The 20626-nt window shown below is 50.1% G+C and overlaps 1 protein-coding gene across 1 annotated transcript; it reads right to left on the reverse strand.

Moving 5' to 3' along the window:
* Positions 1 to 679: 679 nt before the first annotated feature.
* Positions 680 to 18737, reverse strand: LOC133351118 (actin-like protein 6B). Its single transcript, XM_061566079.1, has 14 exons — positions 18448 to 18737; positions 15760 to 15836; positions 14521 to 14713; positions 13673 to 13773; positions 11427 to 11524; positions 10785 to 10879; positions 10177 to 10283; positions 9449 to 9538; positions 7281 to 7342; positions 6259 to 6373; positions 4850 to 4930; positions 3794 to 3889; positions 2909 to 2995; positions 680 to 910 (listed from the first exon to the last, which is right to left on the reverse strand). The coding sequence occupies exons 1-14, from the start codon at positions 18470 to 18472 to the stop codon at positions 830 to 832; spliced, it is 1308 nt and encodes a 435-aa protein (XP_061422063.1). The 5' UTR covers positions 18473 to 18737; the 3' UTR covers positions 680 to 829.
* Positions 18738 to 20626: the final 1889 nt, after the last annotated feature.

Genomic DNA, 20626 nt, shown 5'->3' on the forward strand with positions numbered 1-20626 from the left:
ATGGGCCGATGAAACCTGGATTCAACCAGAAGCGCTCTGCCACGGTATCAGCCCCCTGAGCTGATTCCGTGTAGCTTCGGGCCCCAATCAGCTCAAGGGAGCTGGATTTATAAAAAAAAAACAGGGGGTCCACCAAATGTCATAAATTCAAATCCTATTAAACACATCTAATTAACATTTACATAGCTAATTAATCTCTAATCCCTCTCTATATCTCTTCTGTCATCTCACTTATGAGCTTATAAGTTGGAGACGGGGGGGGGGGGGTAGCGAGGGGGTGGGCGGACACTGGCCAAAGGTAAATTTCAACTTAGGGCACTCCACTAACCAACGCTAACCAGCACCACCACCACCACAATACAGAGCCTTCGTCTAATCACAACGGTCCTAAAGTATCGTCAGCCTGTGCTTGCACAACACCACGGCCAATGCCAGGCAATGCACGAGCCCCCCGCTGCATCATAAACAACTTGGCAGTCGGCAATTCAAATCCACCGTAGCGCCGCTGGGTGGGAGTTGGGTTGATGGCAGGGGGGAGGGGGGGTGTAGTAAAGAACAATGGCATTTTGATTTTGCCGCACCGCATCGCCCTCCGCCGCCACGGTCGACTCCATCCGCACGCGCGTTCCGTGCACGGCGGTCGCTCACTCGCTTGCTCGCTCGCTCACCCCGTCCGTCCGTCCGTCCCAACTCCGGCGGTCAAAATCCGCGAGAGAGCGCGCGCGTGTGAAACAGTCGGTGCCGGAGCTCCCGTTGGAAGCGGCTCTCGTGCGCACGCACGCGCGGACGCACCGTCGCCTGGCGCCGCTCGATGCAATGATCGGGCGGCTCAGGGGCATTTCCTCTCCACGCACTGCTTCCCTCCCTCCTCGTACTCCTGCTTGGAAATCCACATCTGCTGGAACGTGCCCTTTAGGAGAGACGAGAGAGTGCGTCATTTTGTTAACACATTCCTGCGGAGGGAGCTGGTAGGAACGTTGGGTTGCTCGGTCAATGGCCAGGGTCAACGGCGGCGTGGTGTATTCCGCAAATATGCCCGACTGTGAGGGCGGGCACAAGCTGGCGTGAGTAGGTTAGACGTTGAGTTTTATAAGGGCACCACGGGGTGACCTGCCCCTCCCCACCCAGCCCCACCCCTCCCACCCCCCATCCAGCCCCACCCTCCCCACCCAGCCCCTCCCCACCCTCCCCACCCAGCCCCTCCCCACCCTCCCCTCCCCACCCAGTCCCTCCCCACCCAACCCCTTCCTCCCCACCCAGCCCCTCCCTGCACGACGGACGGACACAATAATCCCCTGTGGGCTGGTGTAACCAGGAGGTTCCTACCAGTATTCTTGTCGTTGTTGTTGTCACATCGGGTGGCAGGGCGGCCCAGTGGTAACACCGGTGCCTCGATTCCGGACTCGGACACTTTTCTATTCTGAGTTTGTATGGTCTCTCACTGTTCTGCAGAGTGTGAGTGAGTGTGAGTGAATGTGAGTGCGAGTGAGTGGAGTTTGTATGTTCTGCCCCCTGTTCTGCAGAATGAGTGGCGAGAAGTTAGCTACCTCGCCTGGTAAACAGGATTGTTGTGGGTTCGATCCCAAGCCTGATGCCTGTTGCATATGTGGAGTTTGTGTGCCTCTCTTCCCGTCGTCGCGTGGATTTTTCTCCGGGTCCTCCGGTTTTCCCCTCCACATTTAGAATTAATATGCGTTTAGAGTATTTGGCTGCTGTAAATTTCCACGTGAAAAGCCGCTTCGTTGAGCTACCACTTGTAGCCAGGTCGCTTCTGAAAAGAGCTACATTGGCCAGCGGGCCTTACGTTGTAAAATGAAAAATAAAAGTTTATACTCTCTAGTTCTTTTGGTAAAGTCACATAGATAGAAAAAATAATAAAATAACACGACGTCTCGTTCACAACACAAGCGTCCGTCGCCTATCCCACTGGGAGGACGGACGCTTGTGTTGCGACCGAAACGTCGTGTTCTCTTATATATTTCTACCCACGTGACTTTATCGAAAGAGCCAGAGAGTATGGATTCCTGCAGTCACGAAAGCTTCAAATCAAGATGAAAATAAAAGTCTATAATTATTATGACATTGGGCGTCAGGGTGGCGCGGTGGTTACACTGGGTGCCTCGGTTCTGGAGTCGGGCCCCTTTCTGTCAGGAGGTTTTTAGTCCTTCCCCTGTTCTACAGCGAGCGAGTGAATGTGTAAGTGAATGGAGCGGCACGACTCGGCTTCAGCAGTGGAAAAAACAACAACCTCGTGCTTTCTGAACCTCGCCGGGCTGGCTCCGAAACAGCGTCGGCGTGGCCAAGTTGTGCGGTGGCAAAGAGGAATAACACTGGTCAACACACTTTTTCTGGCATAAGGTATTCCAACGATTTTAAGGTAATTTTGGGGTGCTGATTCCAAATCTGCATTTTCAATAAAAACTGCGGAAGAAATTTTTTAAATAAATGTGGATATCTACATAAAATGATATTATAAACACACTATCCTAAAAATACAGCACCATATGTTAACACTAAAGCAGTCACTGACTCGCAACAACTTGCAATCATAAGTGACAGAGTTAATTTCGAGTAAAATCAATGAAAATGGGGTATGCCGATAGCATAAAATGAGATGTGATAGAGCAAATCTGAGATCAGATTTGGAATCAGCACCTTGAAATTAGTCTAAAACAGCTGCAAAAGTCCAGGCCAGAATTTTTTTTTTGTTGACCAGTGTAATTCACGGTGGGCTCTCCTCGCCTGGATGAAGCAAAGTTGATGACCAAATCGACGAATGAATCACTGCATGCTTTGTTCCACGCCTATCCCACTGAGAGAACATGGGATTCCCAATAAATTATTTTGCATTTATTTTGCAAGGGAGACCGGGGGGTGCGGGGAGGGGGGGGGGGCCGCTGCCACGTACCAGCGAGGCGAGGATGGAGCCTCCGACCCAGGAGCTGAAACGCCGCTCCACTGTGCTGGGGCTGGCAATGAGCTTGAGTCTCATGCTCTGCTCATCGTGACAAAAGACAAAGATCCCCCCCCAACTTCGTATAGCCTTAATATACTTTTGGGGCAAGTGCTTTTAGCGAGCACCGATGATACACACGTACAAAGATACACACGCAGGTAGGGACAGAGCGAGATACACACGCTTATATAACAACAACCGCCATTCGCCACTAAGTGGAGGTGACGTCACCATGACGCTTGTGCCAGGCCATGTGCACCTTGAGGCCACGTGAAGTGTCGAACGCCCGCTGGACGGAGGTCACGGCGCAGACCCAGGTGCCACGGGTCGACTGATTGAGGTGACCGAGATGACTGGCTGATGCACCACCTGTGCCCCTACTGTACCAACTTGCTGTGCTTTAGCCACCCGGCGCTCTGCTCGTTGTTGTGAGCGTCGCTCCTCCGCCCTCCGTTGTTGTTGGAGGGCGACTGCCTTCAACTGCCCAGTAGCGTCCTTCACGAGCCTCCTCCACAGAGGCCGATCATGACACCGCTGGTACCAGTCATCGGCAAGTCCACTCAGCTCCACGTCCTCCTGTACCACATCACTCCATCTCTTCTCTAGCCCGTGCCGCGCCCGTTTAGCCCCCTCGATCCGGCCGAAACACGCTTATATACACACAGATACACACACATACACAAGTATACACACAGAGATACTAAGATATATGGAGAGATACACAGAGATGCAAAGAGAAAGACACAGCTACACACTTAGAGAAGATAGATACATATAGAGACACACACGCACGCTGCTGACGATGATCACGACGTTATGGGATGAGGGCGCACAGACCGGCGGCGTTTTCTGTGAGAGGTCTCGGTTGAGGCGATCGGTGAACCCTTGGAGGAGAGTGTTTCCTCCCGACACGATCACACTCCCATAGAGACCCTGCACACACACACACAGTTAAACACTACCACCATCACCACCACATCACCATCACCCGACACGATCACACTCCCATAGAGGCCCTGCACACACACACAGTTAAACACTACCACCATCACCACCACATCACCATTACCCGACACGACCACACTCCCATAGAGACCCTGCACATACACACAGTTAAACACTACCACCATCACCACCACATCAGAAACATCACTTCGTCAGCCATCATCCAAAACAAATCACACTCCCATAGAGACCCCAGGGACGTGCGGTCTGCCTCCCCTGCCATACTCCAATGAAAATAGCTGTTACAAAAAGTAAAAAAAAAGAATAATCAAATAAAATAAATATTACGATTTTTCCACTGATCTGTGTTATAAATGTCATTTCTGTACGATTCCAATCATTTTTTTTATAGTCAAAATCGCCAAATTTGCGGAGCTCCGCTGCAAATACAGGAAGAGACGAGAGGTGAGGCAGCGACGAGCTCAGCCTCCCCTCTGATTGCGCAACACCTCAGCAACTGGATGGAGCGCGGGCAATAAGCGCGTGCTTGTTACTATCTTTCTGTGTGTCACCAATGTAATGTTTGTAGACCCCTTCATTTCATGTTCTCGCCTTCCATACTTAAGGTAACTTATTTCACGTGTGTGTATAAAATATATTTAGGCTCGCTGGTCTTGTCATGAAACTGCAATGAAAAAGCACCAGGGGAGGCAGCTATCACATCTGCCTCACTGAGGGGGACGTGTCTAACACGCCCCCCTCAGTGAGGACACGCCCCCCATCGTGAGGCCACGCCCCCATCCGTGAAGCCACGCCCCCCTCAGTGTGTGAATCTGGCAGACCCAGTCATTGACCTTACCGCACGTCACTGAGAGACCCTACACATTCACGCAGCTCAACGTTACCATCGCCATCATCGCGCTGAGCGTGCGACGTGTGAGCGCGTACCGGTCGGATGTCGATGTCGCACATCCCCACGCTCGTGGTGACCACGTGGCTCACTCCGAGCATCGTGTTTCCCGACAGCCCCTGTGGCGACACAAACGTGCGTGTGTGTGTACACGTGTGTGTGTGTACACGTGTGTGTGTACACGTGTGTGTGTGTACACGTGTGGGTGTACACGTGTGTGTGTGAACACGTGTGTGGGTGTACACGTGTGTGGGGAGCGGTAGTGTAGCGGTTAGCGCGCTGCAATACGAACCTGGCGACCCGAGTTCGATTCCCGCTCGTGGCCAACACCAGTGACGATTATCTGAACCGGTCATGGGCCTCCCCTAGGTCGACTCAGCCTCAAAATGAGTACCTTGTGCGGTGTGTAAACATCGCCACTGGGGAAACAAAGGTGGCCGGGCGTGGTTCTGGTCACCCACCCCATCGTGTCCCGTGCCAGCCTTCATAGGTACTCGCAAACAGCGTTTTCCCCAACAGTCTGTTAAGGTTATACCGGGGATCTTTGTAATTGCCTTTGTGTGTGTTAGTATGGCGAGCGGTTGCGCAGTGGTTAGCACACCGCACAATGAGTCAGGTGGCCAGATTTAGATTCCTGCTCACGACCAGTAACAGTGGGCAATAGTTAGTGCTGTGTCTTCATATGTGCATGCTAACAGACCTTGCCCTAACAGTCTGCTAAGGCTAAAGGGGGGATCTTTGTCTTTGTTAGTAAGAACACATCGCGGTCACAATAATCATTTCATATTCATCATTGCCATCATCCATCGGCCGTTCATTTAATTAAAATTGTTTGGATGGCCGATAGAGAGGACAAAGATGAAAACATCCTCCGAAAAAACCTTATTCTACCTGTGAACAGGTTCAACTTGAACCTCATTCATCCTCTGCCCAATGCCAGGCGTTTGCCTAAAAATTCTTCCATACGACCTTGAGTCTTCTTCTCTGTCTGCAGCTCACCGTGATGACGATGATAATGGGGATGATGGTGATGATGACGATTGTGATGATGATGACGACGATGGCGATGATAATGATAATGATGATAATGGGGACACTGATGGTGATGACGACGATCGTGATGAAGATGATGATGGCGACGATGGCGATGATAATGATGATAATGGGGACACTGATGGTGATGATGACGATCGTGATGACGATGAAAATGATGATAACGACGATGACAATGGCGATGATGATGATAATGATGATAATGGGGTCGCTGATGGTGATGACGACGATGATGGTGATGCTGACGATCGTGATGACGATGAAGATGATGGTGATGACGACGATGATGGTGATGCTGACGATCGTGATGACGATGACAATGGCGATGATGATGGTGATGACGACGATGACGGTGATGATGACGATCGTGATGACGATGACAATGGTGACACACCTTCACGTTGGAGGGATCAAAGAGTCCCTCGGGAATCTTGAGGCGCTCGGCCCCAAAGTCGCAGTTGTAGCCGTTGGTGAACTCATAGTGCACGGTCGGCATCTGGGCAGCAGACCTGGCATGGCGAGGGGAGGAGGGGGGCCACAGAGGGGGGGCATGGGGGGGGGCACAATGAACGTGGGAGGGGGAGGGGCAGACTCACGTTGCCAGAGGCACGCAGAGGTCCGGATGGTGGGATCAGGGTTGGGTTTAGGGTGGAGAGACGGATTTGTTAATGGTAGCTCGCCCTTGAAAATCGTCGCCATTGTTATTATAATAATAATCAATCATCATCATCAGCCAATCACTCTCAACTGTGGCCACCTGGAAGCCATGGCAACATAGAACGACTCAATGGGCCGATTCACAAATACGAAGGAGGAGGCCTCGCCACACCACCCCGCTGCTCCTGATGCGATTCTCTGGCTCGTTAAACTGAACTAAAACGATAAACATTTATTTTATTTTACCAGCTAAGGCCCACTGAGCTATGTGGCTCTTTTTCAGAGGCGACCTGGCCACAAATGATAGTTCAACGAAGTGGCTTATCACGTGGAAATGTATAGCAGCCAAACACTCTAAACGTATATTGATTCTAAATATGGAGGGAAAAACACAAAGGACGCGGAGAAAAATCCACGCGACCACGGCGAGAACGTGCAAACTCCAAATATACAGGCGTCAGGGTCAGGATTAAATCCACGACCCCCTGTATACCAGGCGAAGTAGTTAACATCTTGCCGTCGTGACGCCCTCCACCTCCATGTTAGATTATAGTTGTTGCTCAACATCAACATCAGCCATACGCAGAAGAATACAGGTTTCCATCGCTTAGCCGCTTCCGAGTGAATTCAAACTGAATAATATAGTGAATGTTGGGTAGAAATCAGGTTATCCGCGCATACGCGAAGTCGCGCAAAGCAAACCCGGAGAGAGCAAGGGGAACCTGTCACGTGAAAATATCGACGGGGAAACGTTCTCACTGCTCGTCGTAGGGAGAATCGGAAACCTGGAGCACCGTCGCTTGGAAGTCCTGGATCACCTCCTGCGCGGGACAAAAACGGCGACACGACATTGAGACACGTGACGACACACAGTCTCATTGAGCCACGTGACGACACACAGGGTCTCAATGAACCACGTGATGCCACACAGGGTCTCAATGAACCACGTGATGCCACACAGGGTCTCAATGAACCACGTGACGACACACAGGGTCGCTCCCGTGCAATGGAACGCATCCTGTAATCAAGCAATGCGGAGGAATGGGCTCGTGAATCACGTGCACTGTGTGATGTGTGGTGAGTTCTGTGCGTTGCGTGCCCTATGGCGTGTGTCCTGTGTGTGTGCTCTGTGCGATTTGTGTGTGCTGTACAGTGTGTATTGTGCAGTGTGTACTCTATGGTGTATGCTGTGTGGTGTGTACTGTTTGAAACCACATTCCAATGTGGTTTTAGGCGTTCCTGCATCGATACCATATTTTCTGCCCGACTGCTACAGCAGAGGTGTAGGGAATTCCAACAGGACCTACATCTCTGCTTTATTGACCTGGTAAAGGCCTATGATAGTATCAGTAGGCCTGGGCTCTGGGTTGTTCTTTGTGCTTTCAGAGTCCATGATTCTCTGCTCACAATCATTAAAGTCCTTCATGATGGTGAGCAGGCCCAGGTAAAACTCCGTGGCCGGGAGTCAGAGTCATTCCCTATTCACCTTGGGGTGCGACAGGGATGTCCCCTGGCTCCCACATTATTTAACATCTATTTCGACGACGCAGTTTGTGAAGCCTTCGATGGCTGTATCAGAGGAATTTCCTTCTGGTACAGATAAAATGGGAGGCTAATCGATGCCAGGGTATGAATGGTTCTCTATTGATCAACCATTTTATGTATGCCGATGATCCGGTGATTGCTGCTCACTCAAAGGAGGAGTTGGAGGCGCTGCTGCTGAACCTGGAGCATGCCACTAAGAGGTGGGCCTCAAATAAAACTAAGCACCTACCTGGGCTTTATGTGCTATCAGACACTCCACACCCATAACTCCCAATTGGTGATGAGGCAGTTGTGGAGAAAGTGGAGAGTTTTCCATACCTGGGCAGTCTGCTCATGACCTGCTCCAGGTTTCACAGCAGAGGTCTCACTCTGAATCAGTCGAGCGGTATTATCTTTTCATCGGCTGCGTAACGCTGTGTCGAAGCCACCTGGTCTGTCGCTCCACACAAAGCTTCGGGCCTTCTCGGCCACGGTCATGCCCTCCCTTCTTTATGCTTGCGAAACGTGGACCCCCCTAATAGAACATCTTCGTCGGTTAGAAACATTTAGGCTGGCCTACGTACGATCCATCCTGGGTTTAACCAGGCTGCATTGTGTGAGGAGCTCAGAAATCCTTGAAAAATCTGGACAAAGTCCCATCAGTGAGCTCCTCCGGCAGGCAAGGTTGCGTTGGCTGGGTCATGAAGCTCGCATGCCCAGACACCACGTGCCTAAACAGGTATTGTTCGGCACGGGTTAGAGAGAAGATGGAGTGATGTGGTACAAGAGGATGTGAAGCTGAGTGGACTTGCCGATGACTGTTACCTGCAGTGTCAAGATCGGCCTCTGTGGAGGAGGCTCATGAAGGATGCTACTGGGCAGTTGGAGGCAGTCGCCTTCCAGCAACAATGGAGGGCAGAGGAGCGATGCTCACAACAACGAGCGGAGTGCCGGGTGGCTAAACACAGCAAGTTGGCACAGTAGGGGGCACAAGTGGTGCATTGGCACCTGAGTTTGTCCCGTGACCTCCTGCCAGCGGGCATTCGACACTTCACGTGGCCTTAACATGCACATAGCCTGGCACAAGCGTCGTGGTGATGTCACCGCCACTTAGTGGTGAATGGCGGTTGTTGTTGTAATGTGGGGTACATGCTGTGTGGTGTGTACTGTGTGTACTGTGTGGCACGTGCTTCACTGTGTGTACTGCATGATGCGTGCTGTGTGGTATGTACCGTGCGTGCTGTGCAGTGCATATTGTGCGGTACTTGCTGTGCGGTGTGTACTGTGCGTACTGTGCTGTGCTTGCGGTGTGTACTGTGAGTACTGCACGACACGTGCTGTGCGGTTTGCACTGCGTGTGCTGCGCGGTATGGTTGCCGTAGGACGCGGTGCCGGGCACTCACGTTGCACATGTACGTGTGCCAGGACTTGCTCACGGTCGGCAGCTTCTCCTTCTTCCTCCAGTTTGGGGGCGCCCCCTCCCGTACCGGCTCCTGCAGGTGACACCCAGGGGGTCATTGCAACGCTGCCACGAAAAACTATGGAAAATTTTTTGTTTTGTTTACCAGGTAAAGGCTCCACTGAGCTATGTAGCTCTTTTTCAGAAGTGACGTGGCCACAAATGATAGCCCAACGAAGTGGCTTATCACGTCGAAATTCAGAGCAGCAAAAATGCTATAAACGCATGTTTCTAAAAGTGGAGGGAAAAACCGGAGGACCCGGAGAAAAATCCACGCGGCCACAGGGAGAGAGAGAGAGACAAGCAAACTCCAACTATACAGATCGAACCCACGACCTCCTGCATACCAGGCGAGTTGGTTAACATCTTGCCACAGCGGCGCCCGGACGAAGGGTGAAGCGGGCTCAGTGGGCCTTACCTGCCAAAATGAAACGATTTAAAGCTTTCGTGACTGCAGGGATTCATCTTCTTGGTTTTTTCGGTAAAGTCGTCACGTAGAAGGGAAGTAATAAAATAATAAAAATAAATATGTTTTATTTTTATTATAATAAAATAATAATAAAATAAAATAAAAAATATGTTTTATTTTTATTATTTTATTACTTCCCTTCTACGTGACTTTACCGAAAAAACCAAGAAGAAAAATGAAACGAGTTTAAGAGTTGAGTTTACCTTGGCGGCAATCTGGTAGGGCGGCGTGATCTCGATGGCAGTCTCCTGGAAGAGCTCGCGGCACTGCATGGTGATGAAGTCTCCGGCGAGCGGCGACTTCACGATGCCTGCGCCGAGTGGACGGACGGACACAGGAGTCAGAGAGACGGACACAGCCTCATCACCCACTAATGGAGAGAGTCCATTGATTCATGAATTCGTTCGCTTGCGCAGGTTACCGTTGCTTGACCGGACGAGAGCCCCGATGAGACTTACTGTCTCTTTCATGAACTCACTCACTCACTCATTCATTCATTCATTCGTGTTGTACTTAATTTTTGCCCAGGTGAGAGCCCATTGACAATCACGATTGCATAAACTCATTCATTTATACACGTGATTTATGTATAACAGGTGAGAGCCAATTGAGACTGACCGGCACCTTCATTGAGTCATTCATCCATTCATCTGTGCATTTTATTTACTAGGGGAGAGGCCATTTAAAACTAATGGCTTTGTTAACTCGTTCATTCATTCGTAAAACGTATTAACAACCAGACGAGAGCCCACTGAGATTAACCGTAAATTGTGTGCACCTATCCTGGCACGAGTGGCGCGTGTGCTCTCACCCTGCTGCAGGACGTATCCGTCGTGCACGGGGATGGCAGTGGTGTGCGTCGCTCCGCTGTCTAGGACCAAACCCGTGGAGCGCCCGTTCGCGAAGCTACGCCGTCGTCAAGGAGACACGAGCAGGGCTGCTTCTTCTATCCCATCATCGTCACCATGGTCATCATCATCATCATCATCACGATCATCGTCATCATCATTGTAGTCGTCAACATCTTCGTCATCATCGTCATTATTATGATCATCATTGTCTTCGTCATCATAGTTCGTTTTATAAATGTCGTCATCATGTTCTTCATTGCCATCTTCATCATCATCGGCATCATCGTAATCATCATCATCATTATCATTGTCATCATCGTCATTGTAATATACATAAATGGAGCCCCATCTGCCCATTTGCAACAATGCCCTTTTATTCAGCAGGCAACTGCTCGCCGAGCCTCACGAATCTTTACGCACACCACCCATTTGTCAAACGACTGCTGGGTGGTGGGCCTCTGGGCTCCAATCTGTAGCTATAACCACAGACCTAACCAGTGGAACAGAGGTCAATGTATCAGCCCGGCTACTGCTTGGCTGTGGCCAGGTTTCCAGCTGTTCCCCGTGGAGGGGGTGCGTGGCGATGTGGGGGGGGGGGATACGCGGAGAGTACGGCCGTCTTGCACAGGAAGAAGGCGGGGATGTTGTAGTGCTCAAACATGATCTCCGTGAGCTTCTCCCTCTTTCCCCGCGCGTTCCACTGCGTGCGGCACAAACGCAAGCCCCGTGAGATGTGACGGGGGTGGACAGACGGATGCACGCGCGGACGGACGGACGGGTGGATAGGTGCACGCGGTGGCGCGTTAGCCGCTTATTGCAGACGTTCAAGATTCGAATCTGGCAGGCCTCCCTGGGTATAACTGCCGGCGCATTAACCGTAGATAGAGCTGCATCCACTACGCATTGGACGTTAAAGACCCCCCCCCCCCCCCCCCGATGACATTCCAAACGAGTGAGCCACTGGGCGCCGACGTCACAGCCAAATTTTGGCAAAAAAAAAAAATTACCCACAAATTACTGCATTGGGAACACAATGCGAACTCGTTCAGACTACGTCTGTGAAATGCTGCAAGAATTTCGCGAACACCAAATGTATTACTTTATTATTGTTATTAGTATAACATACGGAGGGATCGATGGCCGGACAGAAGGATAGACACACAGACGGACGGACGGATGGAGGGACAGAAAAATGTACGGCCAGGTGGACAATTTCGTCATATGTACTCCCCGTCAGAGGTAGACTCATTCCATAACCTCTCAATCTCTACATGGCGGACAAAATACATAACTATACATTATTCGGTTTAACATGCAGGCTTTCACGACCATTATTATCCATAAAAGAGGTTTGTGGGTTCGATCGCGTAAATATAAATGTGTCGTTACATCCGCCACCACCACCCGACACAGCCAACTAGTAAGGTTTGTCACGTAAACAGAACGTGGCCAATTCGTTACTAGTGCAGCCCACCGGTGTGTTGGAGAGTAAACCCACAACATTTACAATTCGAGTACGACGTTTCGCCAGTAATTACAACTAGCATCATCACGTGACAGCCAGAAAGATGGAGAAATTCTCCTCTTTCAGTCTTAAATAGAAAGGTAAATGCGATTTCGTCACCTGTGAGCCAATCAGGAGTTAAATGTCGATTTAAAGTTTTCGTGACCGCAGGGATTCATCTTCTTGGTTCTTTCGGTAAAGTCACGTAGAAGGGAAGTAATAAAATAATAAAAATAAAACATAATAAAATTTCGATTTAAAGCTTTCGTGACTGCAGGGATTCATCTTCTCGGTTCCTTCGGTAAAGTCACCACGTAGAAGGGAAGTAATAAAATAATAAAAATAAAACATAATAAAACAATTCTCACGACGTTTCGGCCACAACGCAAGCAGCCGTCCTCAGGTGAAAACCAGGTCTGTCGAGGCGACAGCGTCTGAATGAAACAGCACACGTGCTTGGAGCATCTATATAAGCTGGGTTGGAAGGGGGGAATTGTTTTATTATGTTTTATTTTTATTATTTTATTACTTCCCTTCTACGTGACTTTACCGAAAGAACCAAGAAGATCAATCAGGAGTGTTATCTTCTTTTTTTCCAGGAATGCCACATTTAGCCTCAAACTCTTTTTTTAGGAGTTCCCTGCACTGGGATGTTTGGTTAATTCTATCTTTAGGAGTGGTTTTCGTGTGGAAGGCAGCTGGAGTAACCCAATAAGAAACCACAGCAAAATGGAAAACACTGAAAGGTCTGCACAGATGGGTTCACAAACCCATTATGCTGTACCGGCAATAGGCTCTTGAGTGATAAAATAACAAAAATATCCTTAGCAGACCAGGGGGCGCCACGTTGGCAAGGTGTTAACTATCTAGGTTGGTATACAGGAGGTCGTCGGTTCGATCCCGACCCTGACGTCTGCTGTATATTTGGAGTTTGCATGTCTCTCTTCCCGTGGTCCCGTCGATTTTTCTCAGGGTCCTCCGGTTATCCCCACCACATTTAGAAACATGCTTTAGGAGTATTTGGCTGCTTTACATTTCCACAGTATAAGCCACTTCGTTGAGTTATTTGTGGCCAGGTCGCTTCTGAATAAACACGACATAGCACCCCTCCCTCTCGAATCCAATTAGTGCAGCTGACATACTTGCATTGACGGATAAAAAATCATTTGCGAGCTCTTTCGAAATGGTTTAACCTCATGTTGCTGCAGGTCAGAATAAGTTTGAGTAGCGGGTCACGTTTTGTGCCCATGGGCCGCAGGCTTCTGACCCCTGGCCGAGACATGCGAACTACGGGCGTCACCCACGTGGGTGAGACGGTCGAGGGAGGGAGGGAGGTGAACTCACGGGAGCCTCGGACATGAGCACGGGATGCAGCGGCGTCTCCGACTTGATGTGCCGGCGGTACGTGTGGTCGAGGATGGCCTGAAAGCTGTCCCAGTCCTCGACTGTTTTGCAAACGGAGGGGCAGATGCGCGCGGACACCGACGACCGTCGATGTTAAGGTAGTCGGAAACGAAAGATGAAAAGTGCGCGAGAGAAACGCGGAGGGGGGGGGGGTGCTTGGAATTGTAATGGGAAAGAAAGATGAACACGTGGATTAGAGAGCACGACTTTAAACCAACATTTCGGTGCACTCAGATGTCGAAGCTCTAATCTCAGAGCACGACGCTCTAATCTCAAATCTCGGCACCCTCATCTCAGATTTCGACGAACCAATCTCAGATCTCAATGCTCTAATCTAATATCTCGACGCTCTAATCTCAGATCTCAACACGCTCATCTCAGATCTCGATGCACTAATCTCAGATCTCAACACGCTCATCTCTGATCTGGACGCTCTAATCTCAGATCTCAACACGCACATCTCAGATCTAGATGCTCTAATCTCAGATCCCGGCATGCTCATCTCAGATCTCGATGCTCTAATCTCAGATCTCAACACGCTTATCTCAGATCTAGATGCTTTAATCTCAGATCCCGGCACGCACATCTCAGATCTCGATGCTCTAATCTCAGATCTCAACACGCTTATCTCAGATCTCGATGCTCTAATCTCAGATCTCGGCACCCTCATCTCAGATCTCAACACCCTCATCTCAGATCTGGACGCTCTAATCTCAGCTCCCGGCACGCGCGCCCCCCCCCCCCTCTCCTCTTCCTCCGATCCCGGAGCGCCCGTCCCTGCCACACACTCATGCCGTTCTTGAGCGGAGAGCAGATCTCGACGCCCTCGCGCGGCACGTGCAGGGCGTTGGTGTCGATGGAGTAGGTGCGCGCGGCGGCGGCGCGCTCCTTGCGCGTTGCGGCATCACCGTCGGTCGGTCCCGCGGCACCGTCTGCCTCGCGCTCGGCGAGCGCCACGCCCAGCGCCGTCGGGAAGTCGGCCTGCGCGAGACGACGGGGAGAGACAGACACGCGTGTAGGCCGAGCAAGGATGCATTGGCGGTGTGCAGTAAACATCGGTACAAAGGTGGTGCTGGCCACCCACAACCTCGTGTGTCGTGCCGACCTTCGTAGGTCCTTGCGGACGGCACTTGCCCAAGAGTCTGTTCAAGGCTATACGGGGGGGGGTCTTTGTCAATTTTTTTTTGACGGCGATGAGAGTTGTTGTGCAAGTATCTCCATGGGCGTGTGATTGCTGGGTAATGGTGGTGATGATGGTGGTGGGAGGGAGCGTGTAATGATTAGAGTTGTGTGTGATTCTGGAGTGATGATGATAATGGTTCATGTTTACGTGTTGTTCATCGTGATGAGTACGCCGCTTGGAGCAGTTACGCTGCTGATGACAGTGATAATGGTGATGGTGTTCGTGGTGTTATCATTTGTGCTGGCAGAGCAATGCAATCCTCTGTGGTAGAGAATGGCCTGTGGAAGAAGAAATCATAGAGCTACATCTGAGATCGCTTCAAGCGACCTCTAGTCCACACACACAGTAGAGGGCAGCATTTTCCACTACATTTGAGAGCGAGATTCGTCGCATTAAAGTCAAAGTGATGTTTTAATTCTCAGAGCTGACATTTAGCCAAATTTAGTGCAGAACCAAAATGTACTGTGATGGTGTTTTTGTGCGGTCATTGGTGACTGCGCTGAGATAATCTACTCACGTGACACGAGTCAGCTGCCTAGATTTCAACCGAGAACCTCAACAGTGACAGCACAGCACTATGACCTCCGAGCCACCCGGTCACCTCTTGTGCGTGTGAGATTTAAGTGTCCGCATGAGAGCGTGATTGTCGGGTGAGGGTGCATGTGTATGTGATTGTCATGGACATGCGGCGTGTGATTGAACATTCGTCCGCCCCAAGCAACAGTGTTGATAATTTTGAGGCCAGTCACTTGCAGTAGCATATTTAGAAGCCGAAATGGAACAGATGAAAAACGTAGCGTGATTTGAAATGGGCGCGTGATGGAAAAGTTGAAGATTCTTTTACCTTGGGACAATCCTCCCCGGCATATCCAGCACGCACCGTGTACGATCCGATGTCAAAGACAAGCGCTCCCACTTCGTCTGTGGAACGATGACAGCGAAAACAGTAACAACAACAACCACCACCACCACACAGTGAAACAGCCTGTGGTGGTGCTGGCCCATTGGGGGCCCTGAGACAGGAATGATTATGGAGGACCCCTTCCTTTCCATTTATAACATCCCAGTCGGATACCAGAAGGGATATAGACAAGTTCGATATCCAGGTCGCCTCTTATCCACGGCCATAAAACCCACGACCGCTATTATCCACGGCAGCTGTAGGGTCCGCGAAAACTCCAATTTTCTGCGGCACTATTTAGGATTATTATTATCTGCAATTGTACCCATAATGCATAGCGAATGACTTCCTATTATTCACGCTTTTTCCGTGGAAAAGAGGAGTCACGTGGCAAACTTATTCTATTATCCCCCTGGATAGGAGGAGTAAACCTGCAATATTGGTGCCCCTCTATATGACAGTAGATAACAAGAGTTATCTACGGGTTTTTTGTCGTTGTAAATTATCTTGTTTTGCTTAATCAGGGTTTCTATTTGGGATGAAGAAATTGGCTCAAATTTTTTCATGAATCTGGGGGCCCTTGAGCTCTTAGGTCTCGCAGCGTTTGCTGAATTTGCCGAGTGTATGTTTGTCTTTTTACACATTTTATGCTGACTTCCTGGATTTTGTCCTCAATGCTTGGTGTAGTTTCGAACGCAAATCGTACCTAATTACTGCTAAATCTGGTTGTGAGAATTGTTCCTCGACTCACCGGTGGCTTAGCTGGCGCACCAATAACCGAGCCCTTAAAACGCTCCACCACGTGACGTTTTAATCTTAATTTTGTTAATTATGTCGGGTGGTGGGAGGGTCTTACGACACACATTTATCCAGATCATTACGGGGCCTAACCCTCAACAAAAACAGTGAATCATCATAAACATAACACACGCGGCTATTTAAGCGAGGACCGAATGGTTTGCTGCTTTGGTGGAATGAATAGTTAGTGCACAATGGACTTGCCCGTCGTCCAGAGGAGTACAGGTTCAATTCCATCTCCCGGCGTGGCAGCTGAAGCATTGAGTTACAGTACGTGGGTCCACCATGCGGTTAGCCAATCGTCAGTTCGCGTGTGGTGGGGTCAAGTGTAAGTGCGTCCTCTTCCAACACCTCTGCTCAGTGTGGAAGTGTGGGCCAATTGCCCTCTGGAGCTCCCTCTGGTGGCGGCCCTTCCGCAAGCATTGGCGTGAGCAAGAAATTGCAGCGCTGCACCTTTACCTTTCTACTGTGTTTACCCGTAGGGTATCAGAGACCATTCATTGCAAAAATTTCACTTGGATCTATTACCTTTTCGGAATCGGAAATCGATTCTGAAAACCGGTTATCGTTGATCAACCCTCATGAATACATTGTCGTGGATGTACAAATACAAAGAAGACAAAGATCCCCCGTATAGTCTCGACAGACTGTTGGGCCAAGTGCTGTTAGCGAGCACCTATGAAGGGCGGAACGACACACGAGGGGGTGGGCGCACAGCACCACGCCCGGCCGCCTTTGTCTCCCCAGTGGCGATGTTTACACACCGCACCAGGTACTCATTGAAAGCTGAGTCGACCTAGGGGGAGGCCCAGGGCCGGTTCAGATAGTCATCACTGGTGGTCGCTATGCCATATACGTATACATAAACATAAGCATTGACACATGTGCATAAACCGTAGGCTTATACAATTAGACGCGGTACATATAAACGCATACTGCACGTGTGTCCATCTGCTGTGTGTCTGCACACACACATAGACTATAGAGCAGATACGCCAATCAATGATTCAATTACCCTTTTGTAATACACGTGCACCTATAGCCCCTACTGCTAACATTTGGCAGGATCCGCCTGCAAAGGAGTCATGAGACTCTTGGTTAAACAAACGTTAAGAAATATACCCGTGTGTGTACACGCAGTTCGCATGAACCCATACATTTCTACGCATGCAGACTCATAGATATGCATACGTGCCATGCGTACGTACACACCATTCATGGACAAAGACATTGATATTCACACGCATACATGCCCATATAGAAGACACCCATACATATCCAGTGAACATAAATATTCACGCACACGGACCCATACATACACGCAAAAAGACATGGTCACATACATGCATGTACTTTTGTACATAAACGGATGTGTGTGTGCGTATACCAGACGACAAAGATCCCCCGTATAGCCTATAACGGACTGTTGGGGCAAGTGCTGTTAGCGAGCACCTATGAAGGCCAACCCAGCACACGAGAGGGATGGGTGGCCAGCTCCACGGCCGACCGCCTTTTGCGCTCTCCAACGTTGATATTAACACACCGCATCGAGTACTCATTCAACGCTGAGTCGACCTAGGGGAGGCCCAGGACCGGTTCAAATGCTTTATCCGCCACCGGCGGGAATCGAACGCGTGTCGCTGGGTTCGCAGCCCGCTAACCACTGCGCCACCGCTCCCCCCCACATGGCATACACCACACACAAACCGCATATCCTTTAAAAGACTGTATGAGCAAGTACTGTTGAGCGAGCACCTTCGTACGTTCACACACGCGCACGCACGCACACACAGCCGTGCAGAAACCCCCACCGGGTCGCTGTCCAGTATTTACCTCCTCCATAAACACCTCCGCTCATTCTGGGCAGCAGGGCAGCAGGGCAGGGGTTTTATCTCGCGGACGCTGCCCCTTTTTTTTGCTTCTTTCTCTCTGCGGTGCTCCCGTGTCAACCCCGCCACTGCCTATTGTATAGCACCTACTGCCGTGTGGAAGCTGTCGTATTCCCTACCGGATAGAACGGCGCGCGCCTATGGGTCCGTGTGCGCGCGTGCGTGCGTGCGTGTGCGCGTGTGTGTGCGTGTGTGCGTGCGTGTGCGCGTGTGTGTGCGTGCGTGTGCGCGTGTGTGCGTGCGTGCGTGTGTGTGCGTGCGTGTGCGCGCGCGTGTGCGTGCGTGCGTGTGCGCGTGTGCGTGCGTGTGCCCCATGCGTTGCACATCACACATCGCACACGACGCATACAAAATAACGCCGACGCTCTCTCTCATACACACACACACAGCGCACGCATTGTCTCTTTGAAAATGTAAAAAACACAAGCGAACAAAATAATTGAGCTGTACACAGCGCATTATTACGTTATATCATTAGTATTTACGAATGAGTTGATTTTTTTTGGCGAAATTAATGAAATCGCTGTAATGCTGCGAGGTCTTGTGTGATGGCTAAGCTGAGGTTGTTGCTGTATTAGATATTTAAAAAAATGTGTGCGCGTGCCATGGGCCGCTGTACGGCTCGTTTGCCGCAATGTTGGCCTCAATAATGGGAAGCGTGGGGTTTATTATCTATGGGAGGGGCTGGGAGACACCGGGCTCGTGTCCCCTACTCTCTCTCTCCCTTTCACTGGGATGACAGAGAAAGCCACGGGGATGTGGAGAGACGGAGAGACAAGAGAGAGAGACACCACTCCCGCTCCCCGCAACGCAGTGGTGGTGCTAGCACATCGGGGGGGGGGGGGAGGGCTAATCTAAGCAGAAATATATTTTTTTGTCCACCCACCCTCCCCCCTCTCTTTCGATTTCATACGTTCCTAGTGAGATGAATACATATTGACGGCGGTGAGATATGTATCGAGATAAATGCGTTCGCGTGCTTAATGCAACTAAGATATTTTAATTATGGTATTAGCATTAACAGATCGTCGAGTTTATATGGCGCAACATTTGAGACGGCGTTTTCTGTGCACCTAATTTTGGTTTTAAAATCTGGGGCCTCTTAGGATACTTGAGGCCGCAAGGTTTTGCTTATTTGCGTTTGCCTTCGCGCCACCACGTCACGCCTGAGAGAAGCCCCCACGGTGTCCCCTGGCTGAGCCGGCACTAGGACACTCGTTTCGCTGGGGGGTGGTGGAAGCACGTGGGGATGGGAGTGCTGGGCGTAGCAGCCAGTGTAAGATGACGTCGCCGTGAAATTATGATGAGGGATTGAGTGGGCACCCTAAGATCTCGGGACCTCAGAGATTGTATTCTGCAAAATATTGACGACGATGATTATTAGGTGCGACTGATGGTGAAAATGCTGATGAGTGAGATCATGACATTCCACAATCTCGCTCATATATTGTTTTCATCAATTGCACATCATAAACATGTTCATACAAATACAATCTTTGATTTATGGGCTTGGTGGACACGACGTTGAGATGAGAGGATTGCGTTCAAGGGACACTGTGATGATGTCATCGTGAATGCATGATGATTGAGTGGTGATCGTGGATTTCCGTGGCCTCGCTCAGCATAATTCCCATCATCAAGAGCACGTGGTCATCATCATCTATTTTTTTTCCTATGCTCACATTTCAAGATACTGTAAATTAAACAATTTGATCATGGTGGTCGGTAAATACTCGTGGGGATGGCAGACCTGGGCGTGAGAGTCAACGTGCGGATGACGTCACCGCAAATGTATTATGAATGGAGTGGTGATCGTGACGTTTTGTGATCTCACTGCGATCAGCGTGATGGTGAGCACCAAAATCATCGTGAGATCACGAGATCTCGACACGATCACCCAATTCATAACGGCGGTGCTCGCGATCGGGTTCATCCTCACCGCATTATCGAGATTAATCACGCGTTCAACTTTACTGATATTACGACGATGATGATATTGTTGTCCAAGCGAGAGCAACATCATCATGATCATCATCGATATAATAACTAGGTATGAATCAAGATTTCGTTACACGAGAAATCCGTGATGATGTCATTGTCATGGTGGTCACGATAATCAATTA

The sequence above is a fragment of the Lethenteron reissneri genome, chromosome 36 (genome assembly GCF_015708825.2).
Source record: "Lethenteron reissneri isolate LAM-NWPU_2019-01 chromosome 36, ASM1570882v1, whole genome shotgun sequence".
NCBI classification, from domain to species: Eukaryota; Metazoa; Chordata; class Hyperoartia; order Petromyzontiformes; family Petromyzontidae; genus Lethenteron; species Lethenteron reissneri.

What these genes read in the sequence shown, in the direction of transcription:
- LOC133351118 (XM_061566079.1), bottom strand. Translation starts at nt 18,472, where the DNA reads ATGAGCGGAGGTGTTTATGGAGGAG. An exon ending in AAGACGGCCGTACTCTCCGC is followed by an intron (nt 10,880 to 11,426) that starts GTATCCCCCCCC and finishes ACGACGGCGTAG; the next exon opens with CTTCGCGAACGGGCGCTCCA. An exon ending in CCTACCAGATTGCCGCCAAG is followed by an intron (nt 9,539 to 10,176) that starts GTAAACTCAACT and finishes TGTCACCTGCAG; the next exon opens with GAGCCGGTACGGGAGGGGGC.